This window comes from Mustela putorius, unplaced genomic scaffold (assembly GCF_011764305.1).
Source record: "Mustela putorius furo isolate JIRA1106 unplaced genomic scaffold, ASM1176430v1.1 tig00000508_pilon_pilon_pilon, whole genome shotgun sequence".
Classification (NCBI taxonomy): domain Eukaryota; kingdom Metazoa; phylum Chordata; class Mammalia; order Carnivora; family Mustelidae; genus Mustela; species Mustela putorius.
Window position 1 is genome coordinate 20708780 of NW_025421402.1, and position 19147 is coordinate 20727926.

Here is a 19147-nt window from a genome sequence, read left to right on the forward strand (position 1 = left end):
GGGAAAAGGCAGACAGAGTTATTTACCCTTTACGCTAACTGTGATGTAGGGATCTATGCACTGTCCCGCATCCTTCAGACCGATTTTCTCAATTCGGATGGTGAGTGAGGTCAGTCCTGGCTCTGACGGCAGCCTGGGTAGTAAAGTGCCTGACAAGAGAAGAGCAAAAAGTGAGCAAATCCTGGAGCAACACAGAGAAGCTACAGCCTTGCCCTTAACCGACTGAGGAAGTCGCCAGACATTGTTGTGGTTTCCAAAACTCCCATTCAATGTGATCCTTTTGGACAAATATTTAATGAGATACAAAATACATCTGTACTTCCCAATTCATATTCAACACTAAAGCGTAAGATGGTCAAATCTGTTGAAGATTCAACTCACTCTGGGAAGCCCAATTACAAATGACCACATACTTAATTATACTCACATCATACACACATTTCACACTTACTCGCACTACATAAGATATATTTCCTACTCTATATAAAGTGGCAGAAAAAGACAAAGAGCTTTTTAAACTTTTCTTATATTTTTCCAAAGTTTGAGTAGCTTAATAACAGAATCAATCAACAAATCCTTTTTCTTTTTAAGATTTTATTTGAGAGAGAGAGAGAGTACGCAAGCGCACAAGCAGGGGGAGCAGCAGTCAGAGGGCAGGGAGCCTAACGTGGGGCTCGATCACAGGACCCTGGGATCATGACCTGAGCTGAAGGCAGACGCTTAACCAACTGAGCCACCCAGGTGCCCCAATCTTTTAATTATTAATGGAAGAAATAGCTACAATTTAATATATGTACTTAATTAAATAATTTTATAATCTAATTTCCTATCCCTTTCTGCATCCTATTCTGTCTGATCTTTTCTCTCGGAAATTAATCCTGCTGAGAACGGCATACACATTTGTATTTGAAACCCCTCTCATATCAACCAAATTTTTTAAAACTAAAAGATCACCCAGAAGAGCATTCCCTACCAAAAAACAGACCTCAAGAAATGATATTATCTACTGAGAACAGATGTGAACCAAAGCTGACTTTAATATGCACACTGTATCTCAAACTAAAGTGTCTAACATTTTTAAGGGATTTTGACATTTTTCATGTTTCTGTCCAACAATGTGTGACTCTACTTTTAATGATGAATTATTTGAAATACGTGAATCAACTTACTACCTTCAAAAGAGAACATCTTGATTAACTACAAACAGGTTTGAGGGGATTTTAGGGGGTAATGGACATGTCCTCAGATTGGATCTATCAAACTGGTGAGATGTACAACAAACACTACAAAAGTCACTGAACTGTATACACTTACAATGAGTGAATTTTATGATGGGAAAATTATTATAGAAATTCAAGAGTCTTGGGGCACTTGGGTGGCTCAGTTGGTTAAGCATCCGCTTCTGGCTCAGGTCATGATCTCAGGGTCCTGAGATCCAGCCCCGCATGGCATCGGGGCTCCCTGCTCAGTGGGGAGCCTGCTTCTCCCTTTCCTCCCCATTTGTGGTCTCTTTCATTATCTCTGTTGCTCGCTCTCTCTCAAATAAATAAATAAAGTCTTTAAAGAAAAAAAATTCAAGAGTCTTAACTGGTGATATTTGTTAAAACCTTTGGCTTATGAAAAGTTAGAAATTAGAAAATCAAAACAGGACACTCAAAGCATATTAAATACCATTTCGAAAGGACAATTATAACATTACTTTTTCACAGGAAATTAGTCTTTGACATTTTGCCATATTTCAACACATTTTCAATATTCAATGGTTTTCTTAAAAACAAAAGGTCTCTTACTGCATCCACTGTCTTTTAAAAGATTTTAATTGTGAAATCTAACAAATATTTAGAAAGGCAAATAAAACAAGCAAATGGCCTAATGAAAACTGGAAAACCAGCATCCATGCAGCCATCACTTAGGTCAAAAGATAAGCATTACCCCAGGAGCCCCCCTGTATCACCGTGCACAGTTCTTTCTAATCCCGCTCCACTACCCTGGCTTCCAAAGTGATTGCTCGAAGGCACTGTATTAATTATGTTTTGCCTCCTTTTGAACTCGAGATTGACCTGACTTGTTGCCAGTAGCTGTAGCTTGTCCATCCGCAGGACTGTGGTACCGGTGCACAGCACACGGGGTTCTCAACACCGCACAGGTGATGCGTCCGTTCTTCCGCGGACAGGCACTAGGAGTTGCGGGAACCGTGCTGCTGTAACGTTCTCGCACACAGGTTCTCGTGCATGTGTGCACACATTTGCAAAAGAGAGGGGTCACCACTCCCATGGGGCGCCGCCCTCCTGCTTACCACGTGAAGACAATCTGTGTCCCAAGTGTCCATGCGGATACCCCCCTCCAGCACTGCTCCCCCTGTGCCCCGCCCCCCGGCCCCCTACGATGATTGGAGGGGTCAGACGCTTTTTAGCCAGTTTAGGTGCGGAGAAACGTCGGTCCGGTTTTCATGTGTGTTTCTCCAATGACTGACTGAGGTTGAGCTTCTTTTCATTTTAGAATGAGCATTTGGATTTCCTCTTTTCTGAAGTATCTGTTCAATTATTTTGCACATCTTTTCTAGGAATGTTCATCTTTTTCTTATTTGTAGAAATTCTCTAATATTTTGATACGAGCTTTCATTGGATATGTGTTTGTAATTAGATTCTCAGGTGGCTTATCTTTAAAAAGAAACTTTATATTGAAGGGCAACATATTAAAAAGCATATAAATTATGTTCAAATTTTAAGTACAGCCTAATGAATTTTCTCAAAGTGAACACGTCTGTGTAACCACCAGTGGATCCAGGAAAGACACTGCCAGCGTACTGGGAGCCCTCCTGTGTCTCCAGCAGACCCAAAAGAGATAACCTTTCAGGATTTCTACCACCACAGATTATGTGGTCTGTTAATGGTGTCTTCTGATTATGATAAATTCTCAATGTTAACATTGCATATTTCTTAATCTCTAAATTCCTTTACAGTCACCACTTTCTGTGTACCATTCAAGTATCTTTCCCTACTCCAAGATCACAAATGTGTTTTCTTATCTTGTAGACTTACCATTTTTCTATTTGCATTTAATTCTACAATTAATTTTTGTCTTTGGTGTGTAGTAAGAGCCCAATCTCATTCTATCCAACATGGAAACCCAACTGCCCCAGCACTATTTATTTATTTATTTTTAAAGGATCTTTTTATTTATTTGAGAGAGAAAGAGAGCACAAGTGGAAGGGGCAGAGGGAGAGGAGAGAGAACCAACTTTGGGCAGGGAGCACGACACAGGGCTCAATCTCACGGCCCTGAGACAGGGGCCTGAGCCAAAACCAAGATTCAGATGCTTAATGGACTGTGCCAGCCAGGTGCCCCCACACCATGTATATAAAAGGCCATAATTTCTCCCATTGACCTGCAGTGCACCCTGATCACAAATCAAGCACGGGCTGTTCTGGGCTTCCCACTCTGCCTCACAGCACCATTTCCTACCCTCGCACCACTACCACAGTATCTTCATCACTACAGTTTTCTAAAAAGTCTTGATATTCGGTAAAACAAATTCTCCCCTCTTAACATTATTTTCCAAGAGTCAACTAGTTTTGGCCGTTTGCTTTTCCATGTAAATTATAAAAACAGCTGTCAAGTTCTTAAGAAAAAAAAAATCTATTGGCATTGCAGTGAAGTTCAAGATCAACTTTATAAATAGTCACATCTGTACAAATTGCTTCTTCCAATCCATGAACTGAAATATTCCTTTCCATTTATTAAAGACTTCTTAATTGCTCTTGATAGTTTTATTATTTTCTTCACAAAGGTCTTAATACTTCTTTTGTTGGGACTTATTGCTAGGTATTTGATATTCTATGATACCATAATAAATGTTATATTTATCTTCTAAGCAACTGTTGCTTGTTTATAGATTTAAAAAATTCTGTACTTAAGAGTTGATTCTTTCAAGGAACCATGTATGCTAAACTCTCTTATTAATCCTAATTACTCACCTGTTGATTCTTTTATATGGACTACATATATATTCATAACACCTACAGATAAAGGGCGGGGATTTTCTTCTCCTAATGTTTATCTTTCGTTTTTCTTGTCCTAGTGGACTGGCTAGCACTTCCAGACAATGTTAATAAAAAGAGGTAATACTGGCACTCTCATTCTTGCCTTGCTCTTGATCTGAAAAGGCAAGCTTCAATTTTTACCAGTAAGTATGATTTTGGCTCTAAGTGTCCCTAGAGAACACCTGAGATGTGTTCTGTTCTCAGGCTGCTAGACTTTTTTAAAAAGATTATTTATTTATTGGGGCACCTGGGTGGCTCAGTGGGTTAAAGCCTCTGCCTTCGGCTCAGGTCATGGTCTCAGGGTCCTGGGATCGAGCCCTGCATTGGGCTCTCTGCTCTGCAGAGAGCCTGCTTCCTCCCCTCTTTCTCTGCCTGCCTCTCTGCCTACTTGGGATCTCTCTCTCTGTCAAATAAATAAAATCTTAAAAAAAAAAAAAATAAAAGATTATTTATTACTTTAGGAGTAGGGGAGGGGCAGAGGGAGAAGATCTCCAGCAAACTCCCCACTGAGCATGGAGCTTGATGTGGGGCTCCATCTCACAACCCTGAGATCAGGACTTGAGCTGAAATCAAGAGTCAGATCCTTACCTGACTGAGCCACCCAGGTGCCCTAGTCTGCTAGAATTTTTTTTTAAATTCAATAATAGATTTAGAATTTAATTTGTTAAAATTTATATGAGAGCGAGCAAGCATAAGCCGTGGGGAGGGACAGAAGGATAGGGAAACAGGGAACCCCATGTGGGGCTCGATCCCAAGACCCTGAGATCATACCCTGAGCCAAAGGCAGAGGCTTAACCCACTGAGCCACCCAGGTGCCCCTAGAGTTAATTTAAAACATTTTCTGCATCTATTGAGAGGACTGAGATTTTTCTCAATCTCTTAAGGTGGATCACCTCGATGTACTTTGTTTATTTAACGATATATTCTAAAAATCACTCATTAGCTCATGAAGATTTTCCTAATTGTGATCTGTAGTTTTTTATGTAACATAGTTTTTAGGCTGTTTCTAATATTTTACTATTACAAATAATACCACAATAAATAACCTGATATACGCCAGTCTTTTTTTTTTTTTCCCCATTTTATTGGAGGTGTATCCTTAGAATAAATTCCTAGAAGTGGGATGGATTGCTGGGCCTAAGAATAAAATGCCTAATTTCGTTGTTAGATATCGAATTCCCTTCGAAAGGAAATGCACCTGTTTGTATTCCCGCCAGCACTGAACGAGCATGTCCCCCGCCGCCTCAGCAACAGTAGTTTCAGTGTGTATGTCTCTCATTACACACATCTTTTCATATGTTCAAGGGCTATGTGTATGTATTTGCCTGTGTGAGTTAACTGTCCATGTCCTTTGCCCAATTTTCTAATGTGCCTGTGGCCTTGGTTGTCAGAGCTTAAAGATTTCTTACGTATTAAGGATGTTAGCTCCTTATTTGTCTTTTTCACTCTGAGTATGGCTTTTTTTTGAAAGTCAAAAGGGGACTGCTGGGGCATCTGGGTGGCTCAGTTGCTTAAACATCTGACTTGATTTTGGCTCAGGTGACTATCTCAGCATCGTGAGATTAAGCCCCTTGTTGGACTCTGCACTGAGCAAGGAGCCTGCTTAAGAGCCTCCCCCAACCCGGCAACCCCACCATGCAAGCACGTTCTCTCAAAAAAAAAAAAAAAAAAAAAAAAAAAAAAAAAAAAAAAAAAAGGTGGGGGGCACTGCATATGTAACTTTCAAAGCCAAGGGTAATTCTCCTTTTATGAACGATGCCTTTCCCAAGTGAATATGAAAACTGTTTCCACATTAAAGAGATAAATCACATTCTTCATTTCTAGTTTCAAAAAAACGTGTACACATAGTTAAGTCTCTATAGAGATAAATCAACACACTCATATAATAATTTTGAAATGGCTAAACCTATATTTGAGATTGATCATGTCATTCAATATGAACTTTGTTTTAAAATCTTGGAAAATTGTGTCTTGGGCTATTTTTAAATTCAGGCTCCTCTGCTTACGATTTTATTAGCTTTACTATTCAATGCTGTCAGTCAATTTTTTGGACATAAATAACAGGCTGGAAATTTATATCCTTTATTTAAATGAAATCTAACAAGCCTACCTTTATTTTTTATTTTTCAAGATGTTACTTATTTGAGAGAGAGTCAGAGAGGATGAGCGGGAAGACCGGAGATGGGAAGACCCCCCGGGGAGAGGCTCGGTCGTGGGACCCTGAGACCAAGACCTGAGCTGACGGCAGACATTTCACTGACTGAGTCACCCAGGCGTCCCTGCCAAGCCTACCTCTAGACAAATTAAATGTCATTTTAACTTAAGCCAATTATTTAACAAGTTTGTTTGCCTTATGAGTTTTTAAATTTTTGAAAAGAAGAAAGTACTTATCAAGAAAGCTAAGATTTTTTTCATCTTTTTTCTTCAAGAAAGGTTGGACAAAAGTCATTTTTAATTTTAAATGGGCAAAAAACGACTGAGTCATACATACCATATACAATACCGCATTCTTCATTAGTGTTAGTGTTTATATAACTGTAGGCATTTGTCAAAACGTATAAACTACACACTAAAAATCACTCACTTATACATAAATATACATGTAAACGATATTTCAGTAAATCTGACTTTAAAAAAGTCACAACAAACTTACAACTCAATAAATTATATAAGAACAAAAGTGAACCCTGTCTGGAGGGCTCAGTTGCTTAATGATCCCAAGGTCCTGGGATCAAGCCCAGGGTTGGGCTCCCTGCTCAGCGGGGAAACCTGCTTCTCCCTCTCCTCTGCTTGTGCTCTATCTCTCGCTATCTCTCTCTCTCGCTCTCAAATAATTAAAACCTTTAAAAAAAAAAAAAAAGAACAAAGTTGACAAAAAGTCACAATTCTTAGAATCTTTTTGCCACCAAAATGCAGACACTGCCTAGGCATCACTGATTCCCTCAGGGTTGGAAGAAAAAGAAATGTTTTCCTGCTTTACAATTAAATGTCAAATGTCACCTTCCTATTTCGATGATGATTTCAGTAAATATAATTTCACATAAAAAAAGATTTTATTTATTTGAGAGACAGCGAGAAAGAGAGAGAGCATGAGCTGGGGGGATGGGGAGAGAGGAGGGAGAGGCAGACTCCCCGCTGAGCAGGGAGCCAGAGGAGAAGCTGGATCCCAGGCCCCTGGAATCATGACCTGAGCTGAAGACAGACACTTAACCGACTGGGCCACCCAGGTGCTCTACAAATTACTTAATAACACTCATATCACAAACTAAATACAGTTACTTAAACTATATGTGCTCTTTCTTAATTTTGGAAAAAAGAAATTCAGCGAAAACAAGGGTTCAGTAACTTTTCTGTATCTCTGAAATGAGCTATCACAATGCTGAATCAGAATACAAAAATCTATTTCATTTGGGCTTAATCCTATATAGCAAATAGATTTAGTTTATGGTATAAGTTTCCCTTCAACTCATCAACCCGAACCCCACAAAGATCTTAATCTGTATCACAGTTTATATCAACTACTTTAAGGATCTTATCTGCTATCAAAGTACAGCAGTGAGCAAACCACCAAGTTAGGCTGAAATTTATAGCACTGGAAACTACGTCAATTACAATATGTGGTTTGGAAAGGGAATGACAATTATTCAGTCAGTAAAACAGCAAAGTAATTTCTCTCACCAGCACAACCAACTTGAAATTTCCTACCTATATGACAAAAGTAAGAAAAATACATCGCTCTTCATAAAGCAAAGCAGATTGGAAATAATGCCCTTGCCCCAAAGAAACACAGCCTGTAATTTCCCTAGGAACCCCAGAGCGCAGGTCCTGCTACCCCCACTGAAGGGAAGGGATGGTTAGAACAACAGGTGTCATGGAATGTTCAGCATGTGACCCCGAGGGCGCTCGCAGCTTTAGCCACAGAACTGTGTTTTATCTTCACAGGAACCTGACAAGTTAGGCACTGCTATTATCCCATGTTATAAAAGAAACTGAGCTTCAGACTGGTTTAGGAAATCAGAACAAAGCCCTTCTACGAGTCACTGTCAGAGCCTAGACTCCAGCCCAAGCACCTGTTGGTTCAAGTCTATGCTGTTCCTGCTCCATAATGCCTCCTCCCTGGGGAGGATTAAAAATATCGGAATATGACTATACTTTTATTACAAAGAAAGTTATCTGGATGACACACAAATTGTGCTTAGCTCTACTATAAAGCTTCTAGGTTCTATTTCAAAATGCGTAATAATCTCGTAGCAGATTGCTCTCACACCTAAAGTGAATAAGTCTGCCAGAAATGAACACGATGCACGTGTAAGAGTGATCCAGGGACTGGGAGAGGCAAGCGACTTATCCTGGGTGCCTGCCTAGGTCATCTGCAGAAAGGGAAGATCCTCATTGAGATCTTCTGCAAATAAAAATGACGTGCCATACGTTATTTCTTTTCCTAAAACAAGATGGGAAAAAAGAGCCTTTGCTCAGTACCCACTCCCCTTGGATCCAGTCTTAATGACTACAATTGATTAATTCAAGAAGTGCTCAGAAGAGTCTACAGTAAAGAGTTACTACAGCAGGCCTGAGACTGTTATTCTCAGGTGGCAAGGCCACCCCTGGGCTAGAGTCTGGGAACTTGGATTTCTGGCATGTCCCCACCATCCCCCAGTAAGGACGGTCACTCTCGGTAAACTGTGCAAACAATATGGTTTATGCTGAGTATGCGCTTTCCTTCCGGGAGTCTGGAACTCTGGCCAGTGCTAAGCAGAGGGTGCCTATGTGATCAGCCCCTAGGAATGGTGCTGGGATGGAGTTTCGTTCTTTTTTTTCTTTTTGCAGATATGATTAGCTACTGTATTCAGTGTCCTCCAGAGAAAGAGAAGACAGACAGACAGACAGATACATAGTTTCAGTCTGAGGCCTCAGAACCAGGAGAGCCCATTGGCGCATGTTCCAGACAGAAGACCAGGAGGCCTAAGACCCAGAAAGAGCTGATGTTTCAGTTTCGAGTCCCATAGCAGACGACGACCAGTATCCCAGCTCAAAGAGGGGAGGGGAGGCCTCTTTGCCCTGCCTAGGCTTTCTGCTCCCTGGACGAAGCCCTTACGTTAGGGACAGCAATCTGCTTCATTCAGTCTTCAATTCAAATGTGAGCCTCTGGAGACACTTTCACAGACACATCCAGAGTGACATCTGGCCAGATGTCTGGGCACCCTGGGCCCTTGTCAGGCTGACATACACAATTAAACATCACCATGTCACCCCTTGTCTACTCGGCATGCATACACATCTCCTTGAGCCACACTTAAGCTCTCTATAAAGGCAATAAGAAGGCCATACTTAACGTGATACTACTGTCCTGTACACAACCCAAACCTCACTAGCCCCTTCCCCAGAGAAGAGGTGATGTTCTGTGAGCGATGTTTGTGCTTCTCCTTGCCATCCTGTAACCCAAGTACTAGAAACCATCACTGGCCATGCAGGGACTGGATGGGTGCACTCTGCCGTCAACCCTAATCACAGGAGTTGTGATATAACGGACATCCAAACGGGTCCCCTCTAGTCACTATGGAGCAGCTGTGCCTTCCCCGGGTGCACTCGGAATCAGCCACCGTGGCCAGCATGGTAACTCCCTTCTTCGCCTGTCGATTCAGAGGCAGGAGGAGTCCAAAGTGGCCATTTGAACCTCCAGTTCGGTGCGATCATGGCTGTGGGCATGGAGTCTCTAATAGCTTCCCTCAGAGCCATTTTACACGTAGTACAACCTGCGTGACTCCACTGGGAGAGACTCAGAAGCTGCACCTGGCGGGGCAATGGGGGATGGGCTGCAGTGCGCGCTGAGGGTTGTCTGCGAATGATGAGCCACTAAGTCTGACCCCTGAAACTAACAGTACACTCTTTGTTAACAAACTCGAATTTAAATAAAATCTAAGAAAAAGAGAAAAAAAAAAAAAGAAGCCCACACCTGGTTTCCTCCAGACTCCGTTCACTTGCGCACCTTTTCCCCTTGTTGACTTTGTTCTTGTCCTTGCCCAGTGCAATAAATCACAGCTGTGAAAACAACTACACGCGGAGTCCGTGAGTCCTCCTAGCAGATCACTGAATGCGGGTGGCCTTGTGCACCCAACACAGACAGTAAGATGCCTTCAGACTATACATATAAAATAGCTCCAGCCAATAACATGGCAATGAAAATTTGCTGAAGAGTGGCAAGTACCAAAATAAGTTCTAAACCCCCTAAGCTTGGATTAAGTTATGCCTGTTTTGCAATCAGTGATACTCACCGGGAACTCTAGCAGGAAAGGAATCAGGAGACCCTGCTCCGGCACCACCTTCTTCTTCATCTTCTTCGAATTCCAAATTCTCCTCTTCACCAGGTGCTAAAATTCTTCTGCACGCAAAACAGTAGACAAAAGAGTGAGCTACAAAACTAACTACCCTAGAGAGGCATCATAACTCTATTATAGATAAAGATTACATCCCAGGTAATACGATGCAGACACAAAAAATGTTGACACAAAAACGTTGACCTACTGATACTAAAGATACCAATACTGATTTAAAAAATGCAGAAATATCTGAAAAGTAGTTATAAAATAAGACAAAAAAAAATAAGACAAATATTGGTGCTTCTTTATTTTACCTTAAGGGGACAGGCTGAACGTCAAATGGGAATTCCTTATTATACGTAAGAATATTCTTTAGGACTAGAATAAAAACAGAAAGACAGACACATAAACTCTTCCATGAATCAAAATAAATTTTATTAGAAATGACTGATTTTTAGTCAATTTTACTATGCATATTAATACTTTAAAAAATTCCCACTCTCATCATCATTCAGAACCATGATGCATTTGTCCACGGAAGGTCTTAGCAAAATGAAAATATCCATAGTATATTCCAGGCACCAGTACTTTGTCAGATTTCCAAGAAAAGTAAGTTCCAGAGTCTCAGAGCCCTCACAGGGAACAAACTAAGTTGTATGTACAAGGTCCTAGGTGAGACACAGGGCAGCAGAAAAAGAGAAGCTCTCCTTCATGGAGTACCTCAATTACAAGACTGGTTCAAAGATAACCAGTTGTGGTCAGAACATTTTGGTCTATGTCCTGATTTCCCCTCAACTCCATTAAACTGGCAAAACTGAACAAAACTGGTTACAATTTCAATATACCATTTACGACAGTTTATTACAGACATACATGTATCTACACACATACGTACGTAGACAAATACACAAAGAGGGATTTACCCTCAGGAGAAGTCTTCAGATAACATGGAACCCATCACCTTCTGCATCATGGTAGGGTCGGTGATTACATGCTGGTTTGTAAACTTAAAGAGAGATGTTCTATAACTCTGCCTGTGCTTAGAGAGCTGCTATGAATATGGATACCTTACAGAGTTACTAAAAGTATTGATTTATTTTTAAAAATTATTTATTTGACAAAGAGACAGGGAGAGGGGGACACAAGCAGGTGGAGAGGGGAGGAAGGAGGGGGAGGGAGAAGCAGCTTCCGGCTGGCAGGGAGCCTGACACAGGGCTCGACCCCAGGACCCTGGGATCATGACCTGAGCCGAAGGGAGACGCTTAACGGCTGAGCCACCCAGGTGCCCCTAAAAGCATGTAATTTAGAGCTTCATATGTGGGGTTACGGGTCTTCAGCAACTCCCTGCAGTTACATGAAGGTGGAGTAATGGCATTAACTGAGCAATCCGGAAAGTTCCTATGATTTTGTATTCAACTTACTTAGCCTCATTTTGGAGCACTGTAGTTTAGAGATAAAATAGCTGTGGCATATATGTTACCACCCCAAAGTAGGAAATCCCAGAGCACGTGCAATTTCGTGGTTTATCCCAACAGGAGTCCGAGGGGCACTCTTACTGAGTCCTTCGTGAGAGAGGTCTGGGACTTGGGTCTAGCTTCCATTCTTGCTCCTTCTCTCCCTCCGGCTCTCATCCTCCTCTTTCCTTTCTCATTCTTCCGCCCAACAGATGTGCACCGAGTGCCCACATGGTTCCACTCACTGTTTTAGGTGCTAAAGATATGGCAGCGATCGAGACAGAAGGTTCTTGCTCTCATCTATGGATCTTAAGCCCCCAGTGAGGAAAAGCAGACAGTAAACAAAGCAACAGATCAACAAGGTACTGTTAGACTGTGGCCGGCATCATGAAGGACAGGATCGGTGAGTGCGTAAGCAGAGCAGAGGGACTTCGGCTAAGGTGGACAGGGCAGGCCTTTCAAAATAACTGCTGGAAAACTAGTGTGTTCCAACATAATATGGAATGAGAGGAACTGTCCCTAAGTAGCACTGGGGCAGGGCTTTCCAAGTATTAAAAAACAGGCTAGAGAGAGTGCGCCCGAGTGGCTTAGTGGGTCTAGTGTCTGCCTTCAGCTCAGGTCACGACTCCAGGGTCCTGGGGTTGAGCCTCTCCATCTGCTGCTTTGCCTACTTGTGCTCTTTCTCAAATAAATAAAATTAAAAAAAACAAAAAACAGGCTACAGGGGTAGGCCCTGGCTGGCTCAGTCTGTGGAGCATGTGACTCTTGATCTCAGGGCTGAGTCTGAGTCCCAGGTTACGTGGAGGGATTACTTAAAAATAACATCTTTGGGAGCACCTGGGTGGCTCAGTGGGTTAAGCCTCTGCCTTCAGCCCAGGTCATGATCCCAGGGTCCTGGGATCGAGTCCCGCATCGGGTTCTCCCCTCAGCAGGGAGCCTGCTTCCCTTGCTCTCTCTGCTGGCCTTTCTGCCTACTTGTGATCTCTGTCTGTCAAATAAATAAAATCTTTAAAAAAAAAAAATCTTTGTAACAACAACAACAAAGACTGAGGCAGGTACTAGTTTGGCTTGTTCAACGAATAAAACAGACTATATAACTCAAGTTTGATAAGCAAGAGAAGTCCCATAATCATGTCAGTTGTTATTATATCATTTATATAACTACTCTGAATCTGTTTCCCCAATTCTAAAACGGGAACACCACTTCCCCACTGTGCAAAGAAGTAAATTAATAGATATGAGATTGCATGGGAAATTTAAAGTCCCATATAAGTATAAGCTCACATTATTATACGGTAATTTATTCTCTCCATAGTTTTCCCTATTCAGCTGACTAGAATCCTACTATTTCAGGTCTAAGAAGTATTATTTTTAAAATTATAAAAAACATCCTTTTTTAAACCTGTGCATGACTGCTCAGTGTAAATAAACTATTAATTCAACTCAAATATCAATGAATCGCTTACACAGTATCGTGCTAGATCCTAAGAGTAGGGGAGTGGTGACAAAGAAGGCCTTGTAGCATTCACATCAGAAACAAAAGCACTGCAATGCTATTTTAGTAATAAAAGGGGGGAAAAAATCAAACTTTACAACAAGTATAAAAAAATCAATTAAAAAAGTCAAACACTCTATCAGTTATTAAGAATACCTTTTGTTTCTACTGTAATACGAGAATAGGACAGTATTTCTTTTCGTAGGTACCAATGCTATGATAGGAAAGGCTTGACCTGGAACAACAGCCTCTCATTAGTTACTATTTACAATAATAGAGCATATCAGGTATTTAATTCATATCCTTTTAAAAGAAAATAACAGGTCCTTTCTCATTTTCTTTAATTATAGGTTTCTATTCTCACCAACTATGGAATAACAGAGATTCTAATGTGCTTTTACAATAGAGTTCTACTTAAAACTTATATATAGGATTTTTCTTCCACCGATGCTAGTGTTGATATTTTAGGAAGATTTAGAGAAGAGAAGCAGTTTATAATTTCCCGGAAGGTATTATCATGAGCACGGAGTCCATCATGATTTGGGGACCAAGGGGCTCACCCCGTGGCTGACATCTGATGCTGCACCCCTGCGAGGAAAAACCCAGTACTCCCTGCCCACTCTCAAGGAGCATGGACTCCCACCCTCCTGAAGGCCATACTCTAAAAATAACACAGTCAACAACGTGTGTTCTGCTTTTGTGGCTGATTTGTTTCATTTTTCTGGTGGACAAAATGAGTAAGGGCTTCCTAGCTGAAAGGTTACTTTTTTAATCATGGGAGAAGATTCCCTGAAGACATTCAACACTGTTCAACTTAAAAATTCGCCAAGATCATACGATATGCAGCCTGGGCTCTGTGGGGAAAATACAAAGATTACTGACAATCTCATTTAGGAGCAAAATGAATTTAAGTGAGCATCACACAGGGCACACTATGATGATGGACATAAAAAGTGCTCCCAAAAAGGCCAGGACGTAGAATTTAATTAGGGCTGGGAGAGCACAGAAAGCTTTCAGAGAAAGGTGGGATTTCTCTGGGGCCTATAAGGATCAGTCAATGGAAGGAACTTCACAGAGTGGTGGTGGGGGAGGTATGTTTCAGTAAGAAGTAGTATATTACCAAGGATCAACATCAGAAAATGAAATAAATAGTACTTTCAAATTCTTAGAGGTAGTACTAGTTTCAGAAAGGATTATCAAAAGACTTTGTTTTTTAACCTTAAAGGAAAAGTACATTAACAGGGACACCTGGGTGGCTCAGTTGGTTAAGCAGCTGCCTTCAGCTCAGGTCATGATCCCAGCGTCCTGGGATCGAGTCCCACATCGGGCTCCTTGCTCCGCAGGGAGCCTGCTTCTCCCTCTGACTCTGCCTTCCACTCTGTCTGCCTGTGCTTGCTCTCACTCGCTCTCTGACAAATAAATAAAATCTTAAAAAAAAAAAAAAAAGTACATTAACAGAATAAACCAAATCCCACATGTTAATTTTCCTTTCCTTATGGTCTTAAAAGAGGCAGAAACTAGCTTGACTTAACCTGAAATATACTCATATACTGTAGAAAATGTTCAATTCTGATATAACTCAGAAGAAGTGCCTAAGCTTTGATAAATGCAAAATTACAGAGCATATCCTGAGATATAAGATACACATTTACATTCCTTTAAAAGGCAAGAGCAAATTAAAATCACCTGAAAAGATAACTAAGTATGAAGAAGGGACAGGTCCAAATGAAAGGCAGTATATAAATTCAAAATATGACAAAATAAATCCCAATATTATCTTTCCTTTCCATTCCCATCCCTAATCTTAAAAAAACAAAAACAAGCAAACAAACAAAAAAGCAAGAAATAGAAGATGAATGCAGATTTTAGTCCAAAATGCCACTCATATGTGAGTCAGTAATCTCCCAAGAGCCTGAGCTGGAAATCCCCGGTATTTAGGATTGATGCCAATATTGCACTTACAGGTAGTACAACAGAGGACAGTGGCAGGAACATGGGCTTGGGGTGGCTTAGAACCCTGGTTAAAACCCAGTTCTTGCATTTACAAGCAGTAAGACCATGAAGTTAGCAAACAGCAGCTGGTGGACATATTTGAGTGTTTGGTTCCATTAATGGGAATGGAAACCAGTAATACCATGAAAGATCCTATAAGGCAATAGGAGAAATCTGTAACACTCTGAAGTTTTATTTGGAAACACCAAACAACAACAACAACAAAATAGAAAACAATGACTAAATAGCCAAAATTTTAGTTATTCTTATCATTAAAAAAAAAATTGAACATTATAATCTTTAAAACCATTACACAACAGATATCCTCGCTGCGGCTGATCTTTTTAAAAAGCCATCAATGTGCTTTTCTTAAAATAATCATATATAATGAGTCACAAAAGACCATATGTGATAGGATTCCATTTATACAAAATGTCCAGAACAGGCAAAATCACAAGACAGAAAGTGGATTCACGGTTTCCTAGGGCTGGGAATTGAGGAGGGGGAAGCAGGTGTATGCTAAAAATAGGGCCAGGGTTTCTTCTGGGGTGATGGAAATGTGGTGGAACACAGCGAGATTCAGTACTTGTGCCTCTGCCCACTTTGCAAAGAGAACATTCATAAGAACGATAAGAAAACATTCCTCTGACAGAACATTCATGCGAACCAATAAGAAAATCTTATTTGGCACATCCTAACCACCAGAACATTTGAAGCAACTGTTTACTTCAGAAAAGCTCTCAAGACGGGACAGGAAAATGGGGACAACAAGGAACTCTTTTGCAGAGCACCACGAACAGCTGGACGGTCGTGTTCCAGGACACAGAGTATAAATGGGCCTCAGTACCTATAACTTTATACTCTCCAGTGAACGCTACTGCAACTGTTTACCAAAGTCATTACAGTCTTTATTAAAGTGATTGAAACAAAGGCTAAAATATAGGAATGAGGTAGAACCTGGAATCAATTTTTCATATTCTATAATGGTAAACAGAATAATAATTACTATAAATATTACAGGAATTATAAAAGCACAAAATATCACAGAGGACTAGGTAGGAACAGAAATGAATAAACATCTATGCTAAATAATCGTAATATCTACAACGGAGAAGTAGTTTTCTAAAGGAGTCCCACAAAACCATAAAACTTACTTGGTTCTAGCTTCTTCAGGTCCTCCAGTTTAAATTCTTCTTGAGACTGTGTGGACTGAATTTGAAATATGCATATTACATCTTTTTATTACAAAGATTTCATGATACCCTATGTCTTTTAAGTGGCAAGAACTAAATATTCAAAAAGTGCACAAAATGAAGGAATCCACTTCATGCTCTCAAAGTAGAAAATGGAAAGTCCCGGGATGCCTGGGTGGCTCAGCTGGGTAAGCATTTGCCTTCGGCACAGGTCGTGATCCCAGGGACCTGGAGCCCCACATCGGGCTACCTGCTCAGCAGGGGGCCTGCTTCTCCCTCTGCCTGCTGTTCCCCTTCTTGTGATCTCTCTCTCTGACAAATAAATAAAATCTTCTTAAAAAAAAAAAAAAAAAAAAAAAAAAAAAAAAAAGAAAATGAAAAGTCCCAAACTGGTTTTTGTTTTTATATTTTAGAACATTTGATCTAAAAATAACAAAAAACTGAAGTTATATCTTTTCTGTCTACAGTTTATTAAATATGAACTAAATCTTTTAATAGTTTAACCCATGAATTCCTATTGCTAGACATAGCTTCTGAGACAATACTTTGTGTCAAAGTATTGAGACATTTTAACATTAATGCTTAAGGTTTATTAGAAAAGTTCATAATGTATTTTTCTCACATTAGAAAGCAGGGAAAAAACCGTGTTTACCTGTAAAGCTGCACTTCGTAATTCCAAGCATGTTGCAATTTTGCCTATGGTTTTCTGTAGGAAAAAGAAAAAGCATAAATACTGAATATACTGTAATTGGTAATTGTTAAAACCACGGTGTTAGTTTTTATTAGGTAGGGAGCTATACTTTTTTTCAAGTTAAATTTTACTTCTGTGTAGCATCTTGCAGATTTTAGAGAAGAGAAACGGGAAAAGGGCTAGGATAAAGAAGAGAATGTGAGTCTATCTTCTCTCCTGACCTAAAGGTACCGTGACCAATTTTAAATCAAGTTTGCTTTGATGACAGCTTTAGATTTATTTAGAGAGCAATGAAAAGGACTTCCAACATCTCCCCCCCCCCCCGCCCAAGTTTTGTCTTCTCTTTATCTCCATTAGGTCTGAAATTCATTAAAAGATTTAAAATTTAAAATATCTGAAAGCTAGCGAAATGGTATCATTTAATTTTGATATAAGTCCAATCTTGACTTGATTATGTAGGTAATATGCAGCAAAATCAATACTTGTGATGAATGGTGGCGAGCTTTATAGCTTTCCTGCCTTAGATGAGCTATAAGAGGAGTATAAATGATAGGGTATAGTCCTTGCTTTTAACAAGCTCAAGTTCTATTATGTGACATGAGACTCTACAAAATCACTGTCATATAAAGAAGAGATACTTGATTCTTATAAGCTTTAGCGAAGTGAAGCACTACATACGTTCTGAAAAAGAGTGCAAGATTCTGCGTTAGAACTCGAGCCCCGGTGCCGGGGAGGATTTATAAAATGGAAGAGTTTGGAAAACTGTCACGGTTCAGTTATCCTGAATCTCAAAGTGAAAGTAGAGGGATATAGGTTTGAAAGTGAAGAGTGACTGAGGGAGTGATTGTGTGTGTGTGTGTGTGCGCGTGCGCGAGAGAGAGAGAGAGAGAGAGAGAGAGGGGGAGAGAGAGAGAAGGCGTGCATGCGCACGCCGGGGACAGCAGAGGTCTTTCTGAAGGGAACCTTCCATGACTAGCTGAGGAATCGGTTATAACTTCAGCAATAAATCGCACAGAAGTTTTTGAATAGAAGAATGCCGATCAGATTTGACCTTTAGGAAGACGATTAGGGCAACGACCCCCATAGGCTGGGGGAGAAATGGGAAGAGACCACAGGCAAGAGCGGTCAGGCTACTCCGGCTGTCCAGGTACCCATGAATCAGAACAAGAACATGACTGACTGGAGCGGAAGTAAAGAAGAGGCCCCACAGAAGAAACTTCGACAAGAGCAGGCAGCTGAATTAGGCCTATTGACATTTTTAAGTCCTTCCAGAAAAGGGTATTTCTTATGCTTTTTTTAAGAATATATCCAGACCATAAAAGTGAAGTATTTATGTACAATATTTGTGATGCCTTCACCACAGAAACACTCTTGGGAAAAAAATGAAATCTTTTTTCTACATGTACTGATCACTTGCGAAAGTTTATTAGTAAATTGGATTTCCACTTGCTTTATCAGATAAATGAGGAGCACAGAGGAGCAGCAGGTACTGTCCTGGCCCCTGGTACTCAGGCGAGTGGGCCCTACGCAATCACCTTATCGACAACCAACAGCTGGTATAGCTGACTCCCACCTTTCCTGACCAACACAGGACCCTTGACCAAGGAACAAGTAACACTCCAACTATCTCCACAACCTTTAAAAATTTTCTTTTAAGCCCAATATCACTATTTAGAAAATACCCAACTTTATTATGAAATCTTACATTTAAAGATTACATTTAAATTTCATAACTTCAAAAGGACTCAAGATATCTCATATTTATTTTCTCTCTCAAACAGCTAATGCACAGGAACCAGCAATAGTCTTTTCTACATCAAATCTAATATCTCACTGTTGTTTAAACATACCACTCAACTCTGACAAAACTAGGTGATTTAAGTATGTATAAATAAAATTAATGTTTTATTTGTATATATGTATAAAAACATAAAAATACATATAATAATAGAGTAGTGGCTAA

The 19147-nt window shown here is 40.3% G+C and overlaps 1 protein-coding gene across 2 annotated transcripts in view; it reads right to left on the bottom strand.

Annotated features, from left to right (window-relative positions):
• The window catches only part of AIDA (axin interactor, dorsalization associated), a 37587-nt gene that overhangs the window by 5768 nt on the left and 12672 nt on the right, over window positions 1–19147 (bottom strand). For both annotated transcript variants that reach the window (XM_013055556.2, XM_004751448.3), the window contains 5 exons: window positions 17146–17199; window positions 16455–16509; window positions 10674–10737; window positions 10315–10421; window positions 27–149 (listed from right to left, as the gene is read on the bottom strand). In XM_013055556.2, coding sequence (XP_012911010.1) covers window positions 27–149; window positions 10315–10421; window positions 10674–10737; window positions 16455–16509; window positions 17146–17199 — 403 coding nt within the window. The remainder of the gene's footprint in view (window positions 1–26; window positions 150–10314; window positions 10422–10673; window positions 10738–16454; window positions 16510–17145; window positions 17200–19147) is intronic.